Source organism: Pristiophorus japonicus, chromosome 17 (genome assembly GCF_044704955.1).
Source record: "Pristiophorus japonicus isolate sPriJap1 chromosome 17, sPriJap1.hap1, whole genome shotgun sequence".
Taxonomy (NCBI): domain Eukaryota; kingdom Metazoa; phylum Chordata; class Chondrichthyes; family Pristiophoridae; genus Pristiophorus; species Pristiophorus japonicus.
This window is the reverse complement of record NC_091993.1, coordinates 18,278,267-18,302,235: the sequence shown is the minus strand read 5'-3', so window position 1 is coordinate 18,302,235 and position 23,969 is coordinate 18,278,267. Positions and strand designations below refer to the sequence as shown.

The 23,969-nt window shown below is 41.3% G+C and overlaps 1 protein-coding gene across 3 annotated transcripts in view; it reads right to left on the bottom strand.

Moving 5' to 3' along the window:
* The window catches only part of igdcc4 (immunoglobulin superfamily, DCC subclass, member 4), a 137,391-nt gene that overhangs the window by 24,903 nt on the left and 88,519 nt on the right, over nucleotides 1-23,969 (bottom strand). For all 3 annotated transcript variants that reach the window (XM_070858444.1, XM_070858445.1, XM_070858446.1), the window contains 5 exons: nucleotides 20,702-20,839; nucleotides 15,863-16,030; nucleotides 14,376-14,606; nucleotides 3,539-3,646; nucleotides 3,100-3,274 (listed from right to left, as the gene is read on the bottom strand). In XM_070858444.1, the coding sequence (XP_070714545.1) occupies nucleotides 3,100-3,274; nucleotides 3,539-3,646; nucleotides 14,376-14,606; nucleotides 15,863-16,030; nucleotides 20,702-20,839 (820 nt within the window). The remainder of the gene's footprint in view (nucleotides 1-3,099; nucleotides 3,275-3,538; nucleotides 3,647-14,375; nucleotides 14,607-15,862; nucleotides 16,031-20,701; nucleotides 20,840-23,969) is intronic.

The following is a 23,969-nucleotide window of genomic DNA, read 5'->3' as shown; positions in this document are numbered from 1 at the left end:
AATCGAAGTGTCGTCAGTGGGTGACAGCGCTCGGATGTTGTCCCAGTTCCAACGTATCTTTCCCAGCCAGCTCCTGCCGAGCAGCATGGGACCATCGCCCGGTACCACCCTGAGCGGTAGCTTGTGCACCGCTCCATCGTAGGAGACCATTATGGTAGCACTGCCGATTCCAGGAATCAGTTCTTTTGTGCAAGTTCTTAGTTTCATGCGAACTGGAGTTAAGACTGGCCTTGAGGCCTTGTTGCACCACAACCTTTCGAAAGTCTTTTTGCTCATGATGGACTGGCTTGCGCCAGTGTCCAGTTCCATTGACACTGGGAGTCCATTTAGTTCAACACTCAGCATTATCGGGGGACAATTCGTGGTGAATGTGTGTACCCCATGTACCTCTGCTCCTCTATCTGAGGCTCTGTTTCGTCGTAATCCTCTTCTGCAACATGGTGGTTTGCAGGTTTAACAGGCTTAGCAGCTCGCCTGCACACTCGTTGGAGGTGTCCCATTGTTCCACAGCCCTTGCAAACGCATCCTTTGAATCGGCATGAATGGAAACGATGATCATCCCCACAGTGCCAACAAGGTGTTAATGGCATTGCATTCATCACCCTTGATGGTGGACTCAGACATCTGTGGACGTGTAGCTGCAGGTATGTGTGACCTGCCCTGTACGTTACAATTCGAAAACAACATCACTTTGTTCACAGTACTTGTAGCAGCACTTGCTTGCTGAGAGATTTGCTTAGCATTGTCACTGGTGGCAATGAACGCCTGGGCTATCGCTATGGTCTTACTCAAGGTTGGGGTCTCTACAGTCAAAAGTTTGCGAAGTATGGTTTCATGGCCAATGCCAAGTACGAAAAAGTCTCTGAGCATGTGCTCCAAATGTCCTTCAAATTCGCAATGTCCTGCAAGGCGTCTTAGCTCGGCGACATAACTCGCCACTTCCTGGCCTTCAGACCTTTTGTAGGTGTAGAACCGGTACCTCACCATCAGAACGCTTTCCTTTGGGTTCAAATGCTCTCAGACTAGTGTGCACAAATCGTTGGACGATTTCTCCGTGGGTTTCCCTGGCGTGAGCAGATTCTACATGAGGTCATACGTTGGTGCCCCACAGACGGTGAGGAGGATCGCCTTTCATTTGGCAGCACTCTCTTCCCCATCTAACTCAATGGCCACGAAGTATTGGTCAAGTCGCTCCACAAGTTTCCCAATCATCTCCCTCCGAAAATGTCTCCAGGGTACCCACTGTTCTCTGAATCTTTGGGTCCGCTATTTGTATCTCGTCACCAGTTGTAGTGTGTGGAGAAAGAGTCAAACTGAACACTGTGAGCTCAAAGTAAAGTGTGACCATGGTCTTTTATTGCAGGTCTCCAGAGTTCCTCTCCAACCTGTGAAGCCTTCTTAAATACCTGTGCTCCCTTGGGACTCCAGGGAATGAGCCCTCTGGCAGCTGTATAGAATAAATACAAGTCCACATATAGAACAGGACGTCCATTTTAGGAAATATTGATCAGAGTGCCGAAACAAATAGGATCAACTGATGGCCAGTGCTCGTTTCTAACTAACTGTGAGCTGAAACTGGAGCCATCAAATGTGCAATCTTCCGTGATGCAAATTTAAGATTACAGGCAAAGAGGTTTACCAACTTGTACAGGACTAGATTGAGATCCCAATTTGACAAGCGCGATAGTTTTTAGAATTCCATTTCCAAATGACCTTCATGAATTGAGGTGCTCTCCTAGCAATCATGATGCAAGAGGATTATCACAGACTGAAATTACAGAAATATGCACGTGAATGGAGCAGGATTTCAGACACAGGTCAATGTTGGAGATATAAGGGGAGAGGACCAAGAGACTTGGCTGAAAACCACTGGAACAAACTTTCCATTCCATGCAGTAGTACAGGTTTATGCAAAGCTGGCAGTGTGTTCACTGCCAGTAAGGTCTTGGTTTTTATTTGTTTTGAAATGATGAAAGTGGAACAAATGATACAACAAAAAAAAAATGTAGCAGCTAGCAAAAGCTAACTAATCCAAGAGGAAAAAGAGACCACTCTACAATCACTAAATAGAATGTGCTCAGGATGAGAGGACACTGTTCCACGCTAAGGAAGAAACAAACTGCTGCTCCGTTACATGTTGCCACCTTTTCTTCTTGCCACAGAATGGGAAATGAGCATCATGTAGGTGTGCATGACCCAACATCAACCCCACCTACAAGGATGTGCTCAGGATGAGAGGACATTGTTCCACGCCCACCACACATTTGTCCCAGAGCAGTTGATTAGCAGTCCTTAAACGGTGGCTGCTAAATGAAGAAAAAGCTAATCAAACAACTTTATCTGGCACATACACGCAGACAACACTGTTGGGAAGGCCAATAAATTATTCACTTACATCATAAACAAGTAGAGTGTGAAGCTTTGCCAACGGACTGTATCAAAATATACAGTTCAACCACCTACCCTATACTGCATTATAGCTGCTAAATTTGTACTTCAGTTTCTCCAATGCACAGAACGACTAAGCCTTGTAGATTTCACTACACTCAGCAATCACCCGTAGGAGGTCACAGGCTCCAAACCTCTGCAGTAAACTATAGGAAGAATGGTAACAGAGAACACAACACACCAGCCAACATTGCAGATAAAAAACTCTATCAAAAGTTCTCATTTTTACAAGTCTTATGAAATTCTGTTAAAAGCAGCCAAAGCTTTTTTTTTTTTAAAAAAAATCTCTTTGCTGCTTCTAAATCATACATCCTAGAATTTTAATCGCTAACCAAATCTTCATGGATGTGTCTTGGGCATGTGGACTGTACAAATCAGTATTACACACACACACACACCACACACACCATCAGGATAGTTTTGTTGAAACTATTATTCAGCAAGAATTGCTTTATATTATTCAAATTTAGCAAGTTCCTTTATAATTCATCAACGGAAACGGGGGTGAAACAAAAAGGTCATTCATCTAAACTTGGGATTTATACGTGAAAGAAACTTCAGTCATGGTTTAGGATGTTAACCGAACTCTTTGATTAATCACTTGTAACCGATTACATCTAATTCAAGAAAGCTTTAGTTACTCAAACTCACCTGGTGAAATAAGTCACAAGAGAAGCATTCTTGAGCCCCCAAGGACTGCAACGCACAGTATAATTCACAATCCGGACTGTAGTAAATGGTGGCCTGGTCCAGTGTAACCAAATTGCTCTGGAACTATTGGATTCTGCCCGTAGTTGGGTTGGAGGTGGCAGCATCACTGGGGGATCTGAAAAACGAAACATGCTGTGGTGTAATTCATTCTTGTATACACCTGTATTACCTTCTATTCCAGTATTTAGTTATCGAAGTCAATAATTCAACTGAACTGCTTGCAAAACTATAGAAAATAGTATTGGTTTAGCCACAAAAGCTGTATAAGGAGAAATAAAATATTCATTACCAAACATTCCTTTTGCACAACGAAAGAATTTAACGTTCTCGGGCTATGGTTAGGACTTGTTTACTATCCGCTCACCTAAGTGGTGCTCACCTAAGGTTAGGACAGGTGCTTTCCCGGTTTTCCCTTTCCATACCGCTGCATATCCATCATCTTGTTTGTTGAATGCAATCAATTTAATTTCATAAAGTCTGTCCGACACTAAGTGAGGAAACAGGTAAATCCATTGCATTATTTGGAGAGACAAACCAGAACATTTTGCCGCTGTAACAATTTAAAATATTGCAACTGATATAAATCAAAAATTTTTTTTCCCTCGTCATTTTTAATGCAGCCATCCTTCAGTAGAAGCAAGCTAGCACATACTATATATACTCATGCAGAAATATAAGACTGCAAATTAGGTCACCCTTTAGGGTTGAAAGTAGGGGTTTCTTTTATGCCAGTCACACTGTGAATGGTATTGTAACTGAGCCACAGTAATAGACACTTAATACTGGGTTGGTCCCACTCTTCTGTCTATTCTGGACTCTCTTGCAATGATCCAAGTCTCATTACCTGCACGTGCACAGCATTGACAGGGAAAGGGGCAGTGAACACGTTAAAATTAATTGTGCCTCTTTCCAGGGAGCAATGGTGAGGGGTATTAAGAAATAGGAGCAGGAGTAGGCCATACGGCCCATTGAACCTGCTCTGCCATTCAATAAGATCATGGCTAAACTTCTACATCAATTCCACATTCCCACCCTATCCCCATATCCCTTGATTCCCTTAGTGCCCAAAAATCTAGCAATCTCTGTCTTGAATATACTCATCGGCTGAGCATCCACAGCCCTCTGGGGTAGAGAATTCCAAAGATTCACAACCCACTGAGTGAAGACATTTCTCATCGGTCCTAAATGGCCCTTACCCGGAGACTGTGACCCCTAGTTCTGCACTTTGCAGTCAGGGGAAAAAAGCCTCTCACCATCTAACCTGTAAAGCCATCTAAGAATGTTGTGTTTTTCAATGAGATCAAGTATAGGCTCATTCTACTCAATCTCTCCTCATAGGACATCCCCCCTCCATCCAGGAATCAATCTAGTGAACCTTTGTTGCACACCCTCCAAGGCAAGTATATCGTTCTTTAGGTAAGGAGACCAAAACTGCACACAATACTGCAGGTGTGGTCTCACCAAAGCCCTGTATAATTGCAGCAAAATTTCCTTACTCTTATACTCCAACCCCCTTGCAATTAAGGCCAACATACTGCTTGCCTTCCTAATTGCTTGCTGTAATTGTATGTTAACTTTGTGATTTGTGTACTGTACAAGGAAACCCAAATCCCTCTAAACACCAACATTTACTAGTAAAAAATATGCTGCTTTTAAATTCTTTCTACCAAAGTGGATAATTTCACATTTCCCCAAATTATACTCCATCTGCCACCTTCTTTCTCAATCACTTAGCTGGTCTATATATCCCTTTGCAGCCTCTTTGCATCCTCCTAACAGCTCACCTTCCCACTTAGCTTTGTATCGTCAGCAAACTTGAATATATTACATTCGGTCCCCCTCATCCAAGTCATTGATATAGATTGTAAATAGCTGAGGCCCAAGCACTGATTCTTGTGGCACTCCAAGAGTTACACCCTGCCACCACGAAAATGAGCTGTTTATTCCTACTCTCTGTTTTCTGTCCATGAACAAATTCTCAATCCATGCTAATATATTAACCCCAATTCCATGAGACCTAATCTTGCGGAACAACTCTTGTATGGCACCTTATCGAATGCCTTCTGAAAATGCAAATGTACAACATCCACTCGTTCCCCCTTATCTACCCTGCTAGTTACACCCTCAAAAAAACTTTAGATTTGTCAAACACTATTTCCTTTTCAGAAAACCTTGTTGACTCTGGCTAATCATATGGTCTTATCCTTGGGTCACGGATTTATTTCAGGTTCTGCGACTGAAAAATAAGGGGAATGGGAAGATCATCTTATACACAAATATATATGATACCTGAACCTGCAATCAGCTTCTGCTCTACTCACTGATGTTTTGTTTCGAGAGAAGCCAATGCTCACAAAATAGTTTTTTGTAATTAGGCAGAATTACACCAAAATCCAGCTTAAAAATATTCTTCAAGCACTAGTCTTGCCTGAAATGTCCTTGCTTGCAATCATCACAGCGCTCCAAAGTTGGAGCGCCAATGTAGCTTTAGGAATGGCTGTGGCTGTGGTCATTTAATGGTGTACTAATCAGAACTGGCCAAGGTCATTTACGGTAACACTTTATTGGGATAGAAATTGGTATGAATTGCACTTGTTTCTCGAGCGTAAAACAGGGCGCAAAGCATATCAATTTAGCAGTGGGGCAAGCCTGTGCACAGTGAAGGCATCGATCTCTGATAAATTCATGGGGGCCATTTTTAGACATCTTGGGCCCAAGTTTCCACATGATTTGCGCCTGATTTTTAGGAACAACTGGTGGAGAACGGACTATCTTAGAAATCGCAATTCTCCACATTTTCTTTTCTGCAGTTCTAGTCAGGTAGAACAGTTCTACTTTGGAACAGAATTTTTTCTTCAAAAGGGGGCGTGTCCGGCCACTGACGCCTGATTTCAAAGTTTCCACAGTGAAAACGTACTCCAAACTAAAGTAGAATGGAGCAAGTGAAGATTTTTGTAGAACTGAAAAAACCTGTTCTACACATTAAAAAATCAGGCGCAGGTTACAAATTAGGCGTCCAGAACGAGGTTGGGGGGGGGGGGGGAGAAGGGAAATCATTAAATTCTACAATAAATCCTTATTTATACTTCTACAAATATTAAAATATTATACAAATAAATCCAACCTGAATAAACATTTATAAGCAAAGAAAAACTTAAATAAACCATCTTCCTACCTGTGTGAAAGTGCTTCAGGCACGGAGTATTCTGCAGTCAGCCTGAGGCGCCCGTTCTTCCCACCGGGGGGGGAGGGAGGAGGCGCCCGTTCTTCCCGCGGGGGGGGGGGAGGGGAGAGGAGGCGCCCGTTCTTCCCGCGGGGGCGGGGGGGGGGGGAGGAGACAGTGAGAAGGCTGCAAATGCTGATGGCAATGTGCTTTTATTTTAAAAAATTTCAAAAATTAAACAGCTACAAAGAACTACAAAAATGGCCGAGTGCCAATGTTTTTAAACACACTGAGCATGTGCGAACGCTCCAACGCGCAGCGTTGCCGGCAGGAAAAAAGCTAATTTAAATAGTACCCGCCCCCTCCCACTTACAAAATCGGCGCGAGTGTAGGCTCCGCCCCCCTGGGCGCCGCGCCAGGCAGACAAGGAGCTGCAGAACGCTCCAGAATCGCGACTTTTTTTTTAGGCGCCGTTTTAGGCGCGAAAAACGGGCGCCCAGTTCGGAGGGGCGCCTGTTTTTTATCGTGTGGAAACATGGGCCCCTTAAGTGGACACTTAAAACAGGCATGAGGCCCCTTAAAGATGCAATTTGGGAGCCTAATAAAGGACCCCTTTCACAAATTGATCCCTTCATGAGCAGGGCAGACATCGGGCTTGCCCCGTTGAGAATTAAACTTGCCCTCGAGCACACCTTCCTACGGAGCCAGAAAGTGCGGGATCGCTCCCCTGAATTCACAGGAGTCGCGATCGGCCCCATCCCCCGCTCCAATTCCACTCCCGGGACTTGCCCAACCACCCAAAATCTGTTTCTCCCTTGGGGCGAGCTGCCTGTGGACGCAGCTTGGCAAGTATGCAGAGGAGCAATTTCTATCCATCCTCAGGTCTCTTGCTTTGGGGGTGTACTGCCTCCATAATGGCAAGTCTGGGACAAAGAACAGGCTTATGCTTATTTCTACCCCTTTATCACTATTCCACTAATACTGTTGTGTAGCTAATTGTATTTCAGTTATAGTTGCTTTAATGTACAATTTATATTTGCAGCATTCTGCTAATGATCCTAATTAACTAACAGCAAGTTAACTGAAAACTCTCCCTCTATACCAAAAAAACCTGCAATTTGCTGAATATAATTATTTCAAGTATGAAATGCAATTCCATTTCTATTTTAGTCTCATACCCCAGGTACTGTGGCCTGATGAAAGCGGGTTTTGTAACCTTCATTTGTGCTCTCTAGAGCCAATAAAGATCTATTCAAGTGCGGTGAAGCAGGGGAACATGCATTGTTAGAACACTTAGCAACATATGATACAATTACTTCTTACCACACTGTGAGCTGTACGTCCAGCTCAATGGCGTCATATTACAATTAAGAATCTCATTTCAAATAATACTAATTATGCAGAGTTTGCTTACACCATTAGCCTGAGTATGCCAATAATTCAGCTACCAAAACAAAAGTGCAGAATGCTTCTGATTTAAAATTTTACTTGGAATAGTGAACAGAAATACTTAGCTTCAATATTTCCTTTGATTCTACTTTACACTAAATGAAAATAATTTCCAGTATGAGGTAGTAATTAAGAATTTTGCAACACCAACCTTGCGCAAGGGTTTTCAGCCGTTTTTGGTGGAAAACAGTGCGGCAGGAAATTCCCTGAAGTCTTGCGCCGGCGGTTTTTAAATACCGCTGGGGAGCGGACTGCCGGCGTGCAAGACTGGAAAAAGCGCTTTCACCCGAAATTTGGCTCGCAGCACACCCGTAGATAGGACCCAAAACAACGCTGGGAAAAACCTGCGTTGCAGCCCTTGGAACTGCAGCACGTACGAAGACCCGCAAAAATGGTACGTTAAAGTTTTCATTTTTTTTTTTAATTCTTTTGCAGCGATTCGATAGAAGGGGTCTGGTGAATGTTTGTGATTTTTTTTCTCCCCCCTCCCTAGGCTAAACTCGCAGCGGTATCGGCCTCGGAGAAAAGTTGCAGAAAATCGCGGTTTGCACTACAAATCCTCGTGCAACGTGGTTTTTTAACCGCTGGCTGCATTTTTTAACGAATGTTAGGCCTCGGAATCATAGCGGAGACCAAAAATGGAACTTCAAGCCCATGGTTGTTAAACATTTGGAAAAATTGAAACTCTTCTCATATTGCATATAACAGTAAAAGTATTGAACAATACATCATGAGTACGATTACAGCTGCAACGTCAAATAATTTATGACCCATAACAGGGTTTTGCCAGCTCTGGTTGGACATATTTGGGGAGATTTCATCACGAGTTAGACTGCAGCACTGACTTCACAGTAGTGCCGTAAGGGAGCACCAGTACACAAACAAGATGAATGAACCAGGACAAGTGCACGTTATCTTGGCATTTCAAACAGCGACTGGATTAGTGTTTCCATGAATGTATGAAACTAACGAGACGCTGATTAGATAAATCTGATTCACCTTTCAATATTCATTTTGAGAATCCCCAGTGATTTTTCTCCCAGGTTGCTCACAGCAATGTTCAGGAGATTAATTCCTGGAGAATCCAGGACAGTTCAGGAGGGTTAGAAACCCTACTGTAAAGTCATATAAAATACCAAACATATAATCACACCTCTTTTGCAAATTGTGCATTATAGATAACAAATGTAAGATAAATCTGGACAATGTAAAATACTGGTCCAATCTCATTCATATAATGTTATAATTGTCCAGTACTTTATGGAATTAGATTTTTGAAATTAAAATTCAATACAAGTCATCATCATGGGCAGTCCCTCAAAATTGAGGAAGACTCACTTCAACTCTAAAAGTGAGTTCTCAGGTGACTGAACAGTCCAATACGGGAATTATAGTCTCTGTCACAGGTAGACAGTCATTGAAGGAAAGGGTGGGTGGGAAGACTGGTTTGCCGTACGCTCCTTCTGCTGCCTGCGCTTGCTTTCTGTATGTTCTCAGCAATCAGTAACTGATGTTTGTCAACAATTTCAGATCTAAAATTAGCACTTTTCAGGATTTTAGACTGTGGAATTAAAATTCAACGAGATTGCATCTTATGCATAGCTGACTGCTGAAAACATAAAAAAAAAACTTCAAATTAAGAAAAATAACCAAGCATTTCAGTTTGGAGTGGTATGCTTCTTGTGTATGCCAAATCAGACATCAGAATACAATCAGAGGCAATGGTAACAAAGTCAGATATTTTACAAGTTTGACCCTGGTGGGTGCTAAAAGCACAGAAACTCGAATTGCATTGAGCACACCATAGAGTTCCATAATTTGATGCATCCTCCCACAACTCTGATTCAACAAGTGATTATAATTCTGCATTGGAAATTCTGCAAGAAGGAACCAAGCCCCGCGCAAGAGAAGTGTGTCTCCAGAATAAGTTGTATGCAAAACCTGCTGGTGCTGACATTGTGGATTAATACAAAATATTGAGGCACAGCTGCATCAGGTCTTGTGCTCCTGGCATGAACACAAAATTAGGGCTTGCAAATCTTGTGATGTTGTGCTGGTCACAATCCTGTAGAGGACCATCAATCTGATCACATTTCTCCAACATCAAAGAAGCTGTGTCACAGAACACACCAACATTTTAAACTTCCACTGATTCCAGCAACCAAAAATTAAGAATGGAGGGAAAATTGCGGTCAGAGACTTTCTTCGTATGAATGCCTCCGACCCGAAAAAAATCTACAAAAGCACCTGGTGGTCCCGGAAGAATTAGGATTCCGGTCAAAGACCTAGATTCACTGCGCAGCGCACGGAGAGGTGTCTTTCATGTACGTACGTACCGGAGTCCCATGGGCCTGGACCACCAATCACTATGCAGTATTATTGATAAAAATGGGAGCTGTTTGTATGAGCTCCCATTAGTATCAATGAGAAAAACCCCTAAAACACAGCATAATAAATAAAACATCTCACATTTAAAATGAATTGAAATTAAATGTAATTAAATGTTTTAGAAAAAAAATATTTTTTAATGTGTTTTAATAGTGTTAAAAATAAACGTACCTAAATGGACAGGATTTTAAATATAAAAATGAGTGTTTAAATTTAATTTTCTATGTTTTAAAAGTGTTATGGTGGTAAAAGTAAGCTATGTGCCTGCTTTTACCAGGCGTAAAAGTTTGAAGGACTTTCGCTGGGCAAGAAGTTGGGCAAACAGCCCAATCTCTCCCGCGCAAACGTCCCTTCTCCCAGGGATGCGCAGGATCTGTCTCGAGAAATCTTGACAGATCGGAAAAGCCAGTTTTCAGCACATGCGCATGGCGCCCCGAGAACCAGCTTTTTCGAGGCCTCGCTGGGTCCGTGCGCACTTCGTACGGATCCGGCGAGCTGCAATTTTCGGACCATTATCTGCTTTACTCCAAATAGGGCTCTAAATTATTCCATTACTGACCGAGTAGAGATCCAAACTGAATCATTCAGAGATAATTTTGATAATTGCACTGGCCAGAAGTAAACCATATATAGAGACATGCTCCTTTCGACTCAAGACAGAGTGGTCAATGCTCCAGAACAGATTGAGGAGTTATGTACATGGAAGATAGGCAATGCTTCTGGGGGATCCAAAATGAATAAATTATAAATTGAGGTGGCATGCGTTTACCCAGGTAGAATAAAACTTGAAAATTGTTTTTTTATAGCCATAGGCAAGAGGCACATTTAAAAAAAAATGCTAGTTTATTTGCAATGGTGTGATTTTCCAGACAGGTCGCAGTTCAGAAGAAATTTTTCTTGAGAAATCAGATCCCCAATATATCAGCATGAAAGACAAGCCAAATGTGAGAGAGTCTCCAAACCAGACAGAAGAATGTCATGGACAATAAGTATTGTTGATTAATAACACTGTAGCAGATAACCTGCGAACATAATAGGGCTATTTGCCAATACAATGGACAATATGCATTAATGTGTGAAATACTGAAGCAGATGTTACTGCAGATGTGGTATACAACTTTTAGTTTCTTTGGGTAACAGTACAAGCAGAATTTTCTGATTCTGGATACAAAGGGTGTACAAGGAGATTTTCAAACAGTTGAGAGAGGAAAAAATACCTGTCATTCTTCACTATCACCCATGATAAAAAAATCTGCAGGCAGTTGTTTCCTTCAGTGGAAAAATATTCACTTGTAATAAATTCAAAGGGCTAAATTACTGTAATTAAAATTTTTATGTCCCCCTCCATAATTTATCAGGAATTCAAAACCTCACACTTCTCTGGAACTCCAGAGATGAACTGTCAAAACTTTTCAGCTTCAGTATCGGAACAGCAGTGAGTGATTGTGCTGTTAGAGGAAGTGGAGGTGCATCAGAGGAGGAAAGACACCTTGGGTACTCTGCATATTGTGGTACGGAAGATGTAAAGAACCTCACATATAGACCATAGCATCGATCCCTTGTAGCTGTGAAGGACATGCTGGGTTACCTCCTGCTGCCTAATAACTTACTGTAGAGCTCCTTTTCCTCAAAAGAACTTTGCATGTTTTTTTTCCCAGTCTTTTGTGTTAGGCACAAAAAACCCTGATCTCACCATTTTCAACTGCTGAGCAGGAAGTGATTTATCAGTTTAAGCTGAAAACTTAAACCATCTTGGTACTTCCATTTTAGTAAGTGAAAAAAATATTTAACAATGTGCTTTTGAAAAATGTAACAGTTAATATTTGAAGATGTTTTCCTTGGAAACTTTGTACATGTGAGGTTCTTTTCATCTTCCGTACAACAATATGCAGAGTAGAAACATAGAAACATAGAAAATAGGTGCAGGAGTAGGCCATTCGGCCCTTCTAGCCTGCATCGCCATTCAATGAGTTCATGGCTGAACATTCAACTTCAGTACCCCATTCCTGCTTTCTCGCCATACCCCTTGATCCCCCTAGTAGTAAGGACCTCATCTAACTCCTTTTTGAATATATTTAGTGAATTGGCCTCAACAACTTTCTGTGGTAGAGAATTCCACAGGTTCACCACTCTCTGGGTGAAGAAGTTCCTCCGCATCTCGGTCCTAAATGGCTTACCCCTTATCCTTAGACTATGACCCAAGACGAAACATTGGGTTCTTGTATCAGAGGCTGGACAGACTTGGGTGCTCTATATAACATAGCTTCAAACAAGTGCACAGGGATATAGGTACATTGCTAAATATTGTACAACATACAAGATCTCTATGGAGTGAAAATAATTTTGGAGTGAAAGTAATCTTAGGGGAATGTTGGTGCACCATCTGGTGGCACAATGGCTTATGTGCAACATCACCCTGTGGGTGAGCTTGTGGAGGGTACGTCTACTGAGGATTCACTTCAATGCTCTTCATAAATGGTGCATAATATCTGCAAATAGAAGGCATTTACAAAGTTTCCAAGAAAAATATTTAGCTTGTTATTTTCAAATATTAACTGTTACATTTTTCAAAAGCACATTGCTCGATTTTTTTTCACTTACTAAAATGGAAGTATCAAGATGGATAAATCCCTTCATGCTCAGCAATTGAAAATGATGAGAACAGGGTTTTTTTTCCATCAACGTCTAAATACTAAAATGCTGAAAGTAATATTTAATAATTGATGCATTCTTACCACTACCATAACATTTAATTCTGGGATGAAAGAGGAGAAGAAAAGCAGAATTCAAACTCATCTCCAACTCTCTGCTCCACTCTAGAGTTGTTTTAACACTTTCTCCCCATGCTGCACAGCGAGACTGATAATTAGTGTTCTGTGTTTTCGGCCAATTTTTTAAATGATTATTTCCCTTTTATAAAAAATTAATGTAACATCAATGAAAGTCGTCATCATCATCATAGGCAGTCCCTCGGGATCGAGGAAGACTTGCTTCCACTCTAAAAATGAGTCCTTGGGTGGCTGAATAGTCCAATACGAGAACCACAGTCCCTGTCACAGGTGAGACAGATAGTCATTGAAGGAAAGGGTGGGTGGGACTGGTTTGCCGCACGCTCTTTCTGCTGCCTGCGCTTGATTTCTGCATGCTCTCGGCGACGAAACTCGAGGTGCTCAGCGCCCTCCCAGATGCATTTCCTCCACTTAGGGCGGTCTTTGGCCAGGGACTCCCAGGTGTCAGTGGGGATGTTGCACTTTATCAGAGAGGCTTTGAGGGTGTACTTGTAACGTTTCCTCTGCCCACCTTTGTCTCGTTTGCCGTGAAGGCATTCAGAGTAGAGCGCTTGCTTTGGGAGTCACTGAAACACTGAAAAGTGGAAGCCATATTTATGTTATAAAATGTGACCACCATCAATGCATACCAGTCACTGGTTTACCCCACAGTGATTTATGATTGGGGGAGGAGCTAGAGATTGTACAGTATTGCATTCTATTAAACGTTGTTATATTTGAGGGGGAAACTATGGTTCCATTCTTGCTTTGCTTCATTTAGCTTAAAGTCCGCACTCACCAATGCTAGACATGCAGTGGACAATCAAGAGTCTGAAGTAGACTGGAACTACCCCCTAGTAAATGGGCTTAATTGACAGAGGTTTAAAAAAAAATCACCGTTTCTAATGGACTGGGGCAAAACAAATGAGCAGAAAAAAAAACAAAACACAGATTTCTGGCAGGTGAATGACTCTCAAATACAAGTTTAATTTGGAAAAAAGGAACTGGAAACCAAAGAGATAAAACAGATTTATGGAGTCACAGAAGTATGATTTATTGGAAGCATATTTATCCACTTGTGAAGAAGACTGTTCAGCCCTCACATAATTCTGGCAGGGAGCATCTGGGTCTGGCAAATAAAATATATCGGGCCAAGACAAAGTTTTTACTGCTAAACCATATATAGTGTTGCATATTCTGGCGTTGAGGAACACTTAGTGAGCGGATAACAATTTTCAAGCACAAACACAAAAATTTAAGCACACCAGTGACCGAAATACTGAAACCAAGCAATTAGCCTCACTGATGTAGAATTGTAAGCAATGCTTCAACCTGTAGCACCATTTATTTCCATTTGGAATCTGCACTTTCTGCAAAGATTATGTAGTTCATAAAAATATACTCCATGACACTGCTATGAAAATTCTGCTTAGTTTATTTTGACTAACCTAATCCCGTAATCTCATATTGCTTTACTTTTCTTCGAAGTCGTATTGGTCCTTTTGTCCAGTGTGCATCTCCATTAGTGTCACTTAATTCTTTGCTCGAATCGTCTACATCTGCCTCTCTGTAATAAAGCTTGTAACCCTGGATCTGGACTTGATTAGAGGGTGGTTGCCATGTGACCAGCAGAGAGTCTACTTTTGCCTTAACTTTAATTTCTGTGGGAGCAAATGGAACTGGAGCAAAACAGAACAGGTCATTACTATTTGAACCATTTCAAACTGATAACAGCAATTACAAGTAACGGGATACAAACAGCTTCTGAAGTCATGTATGGTAGTGGAGGTTTTTGTAGGGTTGTTTTTTTAATCCCCAGACGTCAGGTATACATTTATAATGCTTCAGTCTCAAGTTTGTAATCAAGCATCTTGGGTCAGCAGTGGCAGCTTTGCTGGTTGCAAGCCCAATACCCAAATTTCTCTCCTAAGTACAAAATTGTATTTGTGGGCTAAACTACAACAACTGCAAGTTTATTAAAAAATTAAAGGTTATTGTTCCTTATACCAAGGTATATTGGGATCAGTGTTGCACTCAAAAGGAAGCAGATAACAATATAGGAATGATGGGTACAGCTCCCCTGAATCAGTGCTGAGCAACTCTAATTAAAACTAATCTTAATTATAATATACTACTCTACCAGCAAGCAGGCCAGTTACAGTGGAGTGACTCCATACCTAATGTTTTCTATGATTTGTGAGCACTTGTGAAAATTAGCAGAGCCATCCATCATCATAGGCAGTCCCTCGGAATCGAGGAAGACTTGCTTCCACACTTAGCATGAGTTCTTAGGTGGCTGAACAGTACAATACGAGAACCACAGTCTCTGTCACAGGTGGGACAGATAGTCATTGAGGGAAAGGGCGGGCATGGAGCCTGGCTTGCCGCACACTCCTTCCGCTGCCTGCGCTTGATTTCTGCATGCTCTCGGCGACGATACTCGAGGAGCCCTTCCGGATGCACTTCCTCCACTTAGGGTGGTCTTTGGAGCAGGGCAAAACTGCAGTGTATGCACTGATGTAGATACCCATGTCTTGAACATAAGGAAATATTGAACACCCGTAAACTCTGACTTAAATGTATGCAGATAAATCTGGGGGACGAATTGTCTAAACACACCACTATACATGCTTCTCTGAAAGTCTTATTTTTCTTTGAGAGTAAAAGTACTGAAGTTAAGAAATTTCTAGTGGGATATAGTTAATGAACATGCCTGGTAGGTGGTACTCACTTAATTATAATGGACAACATGCATTCTACAGTGAACTTTAAACAGGAATGGACATTGCACGTATTCTATCATGTACAGTAAAGAAAAATGACATTATACCAGGTATGCTCTGTGTGTTAAATAATGTAGGATGTACACAATCCGTATTTCATGGAAAATCTACCTTTTAACAAATCTGCTAATTTGAAGAGAGATCATTCCTACCCATTATTAGCTTATTTCTTTCTGGTATTAGATGCTGGGTCCATTCTGATGGTGCGCCGTATCCCACTGTGGTGCTTGCTGCAATCCGAACTTTGTAAATTTTCGATTGTACAGTAGGAAGCGTGACATGTGTCTCATTCCCATCAACTTCAATTGAATAAATCTGATCTGTTACACAAACAGAGGTGGTACTTGTTAACTGTGACTGAATAAAAACAGTCAAGAACCCACAGTTTTACAAGATAAAGAGATCTTTACATTTCCATATAATCTGTTGCAGACATAATTTCTGGCAGCCCGGAAACCAAAAATATAAACTAAGAACTTAAATCCATTTACATCATAACTGAAACATTGTGCCAGAGGGGTTAAACTTCAGGTTCAGGAACTTTGATAATGATTACATAATGGACTGAATATTCCATACAAGAAGCGTATTTACTTTAATCACATTACAAGTATTCTTGATAAATAGAAGTGTTATAGAAACAACGGACATTATGCTGTAAATACATCAGATTTTTAATGTGTTAAATATGCACCTGCTCGTCTAGCTGGGAATCTGAAGATTTCACAACAATAACAATTTGCATTTATATAGGACCTTTAACATAATAAAGCATCCCAAGGCAAATTCCTAATTTGTGCTCTGTTTCAGAAGAGCCACCAGCAGAGTACAGGTGAAGCACATCCTCATAAGAAAAGAGGAAGAGAAGAATTGGCAGCCAGGTTAACTTAAGACATTCCACATTCCCACTTAACACAGTTATACAATGGCACTGATATAAGCTGGGAACACGCTGTCTGCTTGGCTGGAGAACAATGTCATTAATCCAAATACCTGTAACTAGAAACAATCAAGTATATAGAGGAGCAAAAGTGGAAAGGTTGTGTTCGTTTGTGGAAGGAACTCCTTTGCAGAAACAGAAGTTGCTGGAGTGAGTTACAGTACCTTCAGATTGTGTCTTCCAAACGGACACAATGAGCAGGCTTCCAAATCAGGACTGCTTCAGGAGGAGGAACTCTATAATGTGTGCTTTTACTTTTGTGGTTGTTCCAGGATCCTGTTTCAATTGTCACATTTTTGTGGGTTTGCAACCCCATCCTTTACACTATGAAGCGCAGCTGGTGGAAGGAGGGCCAGGTGCCTGCCTCTGGCTGCACTCCTATAGTGTAAAAGCACCTAAAAATGGAAGTCAGAGTTTGAGATCAGGATAGATGGCAATTCATTCCTTAAGGATCTGAGTAAATGGAATATTAGATCATGGAGCCGAGCTGATCTGATGGCTAAAATGGTTTTTATTGTACATGACAGAAACTCATCATACCATCATTGTTTCATGTGGTGACGCTTGGATAACACCAAGTTTAGGTTTGATGATGGAAGGATGAATTCACTTTATAGCCATAGAACAAATGTGGCTTGCCTAACAAATGAGTGTGATTTCCCCCTCACACATGTGCCTTTGATAGCCTGCTACAAGGCAGACACCATGGGCACAAAGATACAATATGAACAAGGGGAAAGATAGATTACGTTAACAGATTGACTGGAGCAAGGAAAAAAATCTCTTGCATTTTGCAATGTCAAGACATTTAGTGGTAAAAAAAACAAGTGTGGTAATCACCAAAGCTGAAAGAGCTAGTGTCTTAGTGCTTACTGCTCAACAATTAAACTCTCAGACAGGATTCTGATCGGAATGTGATCTCTGCTCTCAAGACTCCAACAACCAGTAGAGCTTCCACAGCAAAATGATACTTGGGAGATTTAAAATCTTATCTGCCCGAGTATATGGGCCTAAGGTGAAGCACTTATTCACACTTCAACAGTAGTAGCCAAATATACAACTACAACTTGGTATAATGGTATGGGCAACTTGGTTAGACAACCCCAAACTCAACTGATCATTGGATACTCTGGAATAATTTGTAATGTTTCATGCTGAGATGTTGGTTTAATAATGTTCACTTTCTGGAGAGAACAAGGAAATATCTGCACTGCAATCTTAAACTCTAAATACATTCATTAAATATGGCTGTCATGTTGCCTGTCCACAGAGTAACAACTTTGCTCAACTCATCTCACAGGACAATACGATATGTTGATCATGCAAATTGCTTAGCAGGTTTACTCCCTCTGTTTAAATTCAATTAATAGTTAGCTTGTTTAACAAGTAATGAAGCTTTTATTCTTGGCAACTGGGATTTCTGTCCATGTAGTAGGCAACAAAAACCTAACCCAGCCTGCGCTGTGTTGCCATGTGCTGGGTGGAAGACCACATTGAGTCTGTATGTATATCGTCTGATTTCGAGAGGGAATAAACCCGAAATGTACAGCATAATTCAAGTGCTGGTTTTATGTTAATACAGAAGCTCTCCTACAAAGTTTCAATGCAGTAGCATACCACAGCAGACATTATACCGGAAAATAGTGTTGACATTCCTGAAGCACAGACATACTATTGCAGACGCCTTCTCTACAAGAACATAAATTGATGTCTTGCCTACTCATACAACATGCTCACTAAAAACCAACCCAACAACCCATAATACATAAACCAGTCAGAAATTTGAAAAGTAAGTGCAGCTGAAAATGCAGCCGAACCGAGTGAGCAGAATGGTGAACAGTTCAAAGTCCAGTTGACTCTCACACCTGTTTTATTCTCAGTATTTTGCCTGCAGCATAAAAGGGAGTGGATGGGAGTAGATGTTCTGATCCCCAGGAGGGTCTGAAGTAGTAAGCATGAGAAAAACTACCAACAGAGCTGTCAAACAGGATAATGGGTTTTGTAGCATGAAACTTGAGAGATAGGGCCCAAATTTGCCCAAGAGTTGCTCTGTTTTTTTGGAGCAACTTGATTTTTCTGAAGTATCTTAAAAATCCCCATTCTGCACATTTAATTTGCGCCAGTGTCAGTCAGGTTTTTTTTTAAAGTTTAGGTTTTTTTTCAAAAGGGGACTTTACCAGCCGTTTTGGCCATTTAAGCCAGTTTGGACAGCTAATAGTTGTTCCAAACTAACTTAGGCCAATGTATGTGGCCGCACAGAAAACCCTTGCGGAGAGTTAAGAAATCAGCGCAGGTAGCCAGAGATATGGGGGGTGGGGGGGGGGGGGGGGGAAAAAGAGAGAAAGGAAGCACAGAGGACCATGCAAAGCACTAAACATCTCCACAACTAATACCGATCTTGTACTGTAACTTTTGCATAATTTACATATTCCACGATATAAAGCTTCATAAAATATGCACTTTTTAATATCATTTATATCAGAGACAAAAGGTTTCATAAAACCATTTATGAATCAAATATTTTGCTAGCAGGGCTATGAATGATGGTCACTTGCGCAAGGTACCCGAGGGTGCCCATGCAGTTACTCCCCAATAAGGCAAGTTGGAATGTTCCCAACAGGGAATCTATGGGCATCCATGCAGTTGTTCACTAAGAATTGGTGGGATTTAAAAAAAATTGACCTAAGTCATGATTACTACCAAAACACAAAAGTTACGACCAGATATTTGCAGGTACTGAGAGACCAAACCGAAGGAAAGTTTTCTCTGGTCATTCTCACCTCAACAGCCAGTTGCATTGTGCCATTGACAGAGACTTTTTCTAAATCATTTAAAAAATCTCCCCACTTCCCCCCCCCCCCCAACCCCGATCAAAAGTCTCCCCCCGCACCAACCTGTTTCTTGTAGCCCTCAGCGTGGGACGGCAGCGGCTGGCCTGTGCGACAGACCACTCGGCCAGGGATAGGGGCGGCGAACATCGGATCGTCCCTTCGGCCAGAGATAGGGGCGGCGAACATCGGGTCCGGCTCACAGCCTGCAGGTCGCGCTGGGAGGGCGAGGAGCTACTGCGCATGCGTGCAGACTCCACTGCGCATGCGCACAGCTGCCGGCAGTTTTCAACTGTAGCTCCGCCCCCCCCCCCCCACCCCCCGCCACTCCACGAGAAACGCTGTGCCAGGGCCTGGGACACACAGCAGAGTGGCCAGAATCGTTAGTAAGTTTTTTGGCTCGGTTTTGAGCGCACAAAGTCGGCGCATCTCGGGAGTGCGCGTCGGAAAAAGGGTTTGGGGAAATTTGGGCCCCTAATGAATAAAGCTAACTAAACAAAAACATCACTCTGATATAACATAACCTGAGCACTAATGGCACAGCTAGTTAGTTTCACACTGTTTCCTTATAGAAAAAGAAAAAATTTGTTGGAGAGATGCACAGAAATAATCCTGTTACTAAGAGAAACCGAAGAAATAAGAGCAGGCGTAGGCCATTCAGCCCCTCAAGCCTGCTCCGCCATTCAATAAGATCATGGCTGATCTTCTACCTCAACTCCATTTTCCTGCACTACCCCCATATCTCTTGATTCCCTTAATATCCAAAATTCTATCATCCCTGTCTTGAATATACTCAACCACTGAGCCTCCACAGTCCTCTGAGATAGAGAATTCCAAAGATTCACCACCCTCTGAAGAAATGTCTCCTCATCTCAGTTCTAAATGGCCGACCCTAGAATCTGAGACTGTGACCTTTGGATCCTCCCCTTCAAGCCCTGTAAGAATTTTGTAGGTTTCAATGAAGTCACCTCTCATTCTTCGAAACGCTAGAGAATATAGGCCTTGTCTACTCAATGTTATTCCACTCATCTGACAGAATAGGCTCTCATTTTTCAAAAATGAAAGATTGCTCTTCTAAAATTGGCCAAAATGTCAAATATTCTAAGTCATAGTCATCATGCTTTGTAATTGAGAAGTACAAGGAAAATAGAAATCTAAACAGTATCTTCAAAATACTTTCTATTTTCAAACAGTACAAGTGTGACAAACTAGACTCTACATACCTTCTTTCAATGTGCAGTAATCAATGCGGTATTTTGTTATTTTACCATGGCTAAGCTCTGGAGAAAGAGCAAGCCATGTAACCCGAATATCGGTGAGGGTGGTAATCGACAAGGACAGCTGAGGAGCAGTACTTGGTACTGTTGATAAATACAAAGAATGCATTAGGACAATTACAGTGGGGGAGGGGGGGTAAATTCAAACTAGGTTAAACAATGAAACAGAGCTCAATTGTAACATTCATTTAAAGCCAAAACCATTTAGCCAAAACCAAAAAAGTTCCATAGTATACTTGAATATATTACAGCCAGTTTCCAGGGAAGTAAAAGTATGGAACCTCTCCAGGAAGAGGGAGAGAAAACCTGTGTACATAAGAACATAATAGGAGGAGTAGGCGGTTTGGCCTCTCTAGCCTGTTCTGCCATTCAAGATCATGGACTCAGCTCCACTTCCCTGTCCACTCCCCATAACCCTTTACTCCCTTATCGCTCAAAAATATGTCTATCGCCATCTTAAATTATATTCAATGACCCAGCCTCCACAGCTCTCTGGGGCAGAGAATTCCATGGATTTACAACCCTCAGAAGAAATTTTTCATCTCAGTTTTAAATGGACAGCTCTTTATTTTCAAACTATATCCCCTAGATTTAGTTTCCTCAACGAGTGGAAATATCCTCTCTGCATCCACCTGGTCGAGCCCCCACATTATCTTATACGTTTCACTAAGATCACCTCTCATTCTTCTGAACTCCAATGAGTAGAGGCCCAACCTACTCAACCTTTCCTCATAAGTCAATCCCCTCATCTCTGGAATCAACCTAGTGAACCTTCTCTGAACTGCCTCCAATGCAAATATATCCTTCCTTAAATACAGAGATTAAAACTGTACACAGTACTCCAGAGTGTGGCCTCACCAATACCGTGTACAGTTACAGCAGGACTTCTCTGTTTTTATATCCCTTGCAATAAAGGCCAACATTCCATTTGCCTTCCTGATTACTTGCTGTGCCTGCATACTAACTTTTTGTGTTTCATGCACAAGGAGCCTCAGGTCTCTCTGTACTGCAGCACTTTGCAATTTTTCTCCATTTAAATTATAATTTGCTTTTCTATTATTTCTGCCAAAGTGGATAACCTCACATTTTCCCACATTATACTCCATCAGCCAAATTTTTGCCGACTCACTTAGCCTGTCTATATCCCTTTGCAGATTTTTTGTGTGCTCCTCACAATTTGCTTTCCCACCCATCTTTATACGTTCTGCGAGTTGCTTTAACAGCAGTCCATAGTACCCACAGTGGGTGGGCACTGCAGAATATTTAAACCTGTTAAACATACCTCAAGGTTACAGAGGATGGAAGGAAGATCGTTAGTTATGATAACTATCCTTCAGATAATTTCATAAGAACAAACAATATTTCATATGTTGCAACATGGTCAAATGTTATCTTTATATGCTTTGTGTATATCTATATTATATATAGATATATATTTTTTAAACTGTCTATGGTGCATAGTTATGGTTACTGGTGTCACCATACAACCTAATAGGCATAACTTATTATTTTTGAATGCTTGTCCTGAAAAGGTCAGCCGAATGAGATATTTTCTGGAGATTTAACAACTTATGCTCATGGGAGACCTGAAGAAGAAAGCAAAACCCTGTATAAATCAGGTATATAAGAAGTTGATACGCTAATGTCTGTCTAATCTAGGAATATTCCACTAGCAAGGTTGAAGTTCTAATCTCAAACTTTGATCACGGGAAGTTCAAAACTAGAAGCAGAGAGTTTTTAGCTGGGGATGTGAACTGCGGGATGGTGCACGCGCTGGAGCCTCATTCAATACGAGAAGACTAGATGATGTACCTGTGTATGCAACATCACAACGATATTTTCAGGTGTCCACTCAGCAGAATCTTTCAGATTAGCCTGCACACATACAGTGTAGAGGATGAGGAATGAAAAAGATTACAGATTCCACTTTTACTACTTGTTGGCCAAGATAAGTGGATTTTTGATGCAAAATTTTATGCAGAACTTTTGTCCCTTCATGTTAATGAGCTTGAGCACAATTGTATGTGGTCAGTAGATCATAGGGAGCCCTCTTATCCTGAAATCTTTCAGAAATAACTTTTATTGAAAAAATAGTATTCAAAGTCTCTCTCTGGAATTTAGAATATCTGGAGGTTATTAAATTGTGATCAGTTGTTCAAATGGTCAAGTTTTAACTTGAGCAACAGGTTCCTTTGTCATTGAAGAAATCAAACTGATTCACAAGGCACAGGTCCATTAGATAGATTCATCCTGGCTGAAGTGTAGACAGCTCAGGGTGGCTGTGCACAGGGAAGGGTCAAGAGTGGAAATTGACTGTCAATAGATTCCCAAAGACTAGGGAAAAAGACAAAACCGGTGAGATTTTTTTCCATTACTCATTCTCAAATGATTTTTAATCAGTCTTTTTAAAACAGATTTGTGCTGATTGATGACCTGTGCAATTTCCCCAAATATTAAGTGAGCATTAATTGATTTGTTCTGTGCACTCCTCTTAACTACACATGATACTCTCTAATGCGTTCAAGCATTTTCTCTCATTTCCATCAAAAACAATTGTGAACAAACCAAAACTAGGAAAAAAAACTGAAGCTGTGGAAGCAGTAAAACAGATAGTGAGTAAGAATGTTCAAAATTCACTCCTTCCCCACCCACCCCTGTGGAAAGAAAAAGGATTGACACAAACAATGGAGAGAAAGCAGAGAAACAGGTTCAGAGAAAAAAAACTTAACTCATAACACCTGTAACATAAAAAAGCATCCTAAGTGCTTACTTAAGTTTTTAAAATTAAAGTTTCTGTACAATTGATTGATCTCTCAAAATCTAAGAGCCAAAATTGTCTTTTCTCTGGGTCCTTTAGGTCAATCCACTTGAAGTCACACTCAATTTCTGTCCTTCTAACTCTCTTGGTTTCACACACTGTCCATTATCTCCTCCATTTCACACCAAATGTGTTACATAGGATATACGACAGATTTACAGGCTATTCAGCCCAACCAGTACATGTCGGCATTTATGCTCCACTCGAGCCTCCTCCAGTCTTTCCTCATCTAAATCGTCTATAACCTAACACTATTCTCGTCTCCCACATATGCTTGTCTAGCCTCCCCTTAAATGCATCTATACTATTCGCTTCAACCACTCCTTGCGGTAGCGAGTTCCACATTCTCACCACTCTTTGGGTAAAGAAGTTTCTTCTGAATTCCCTATTTGATTT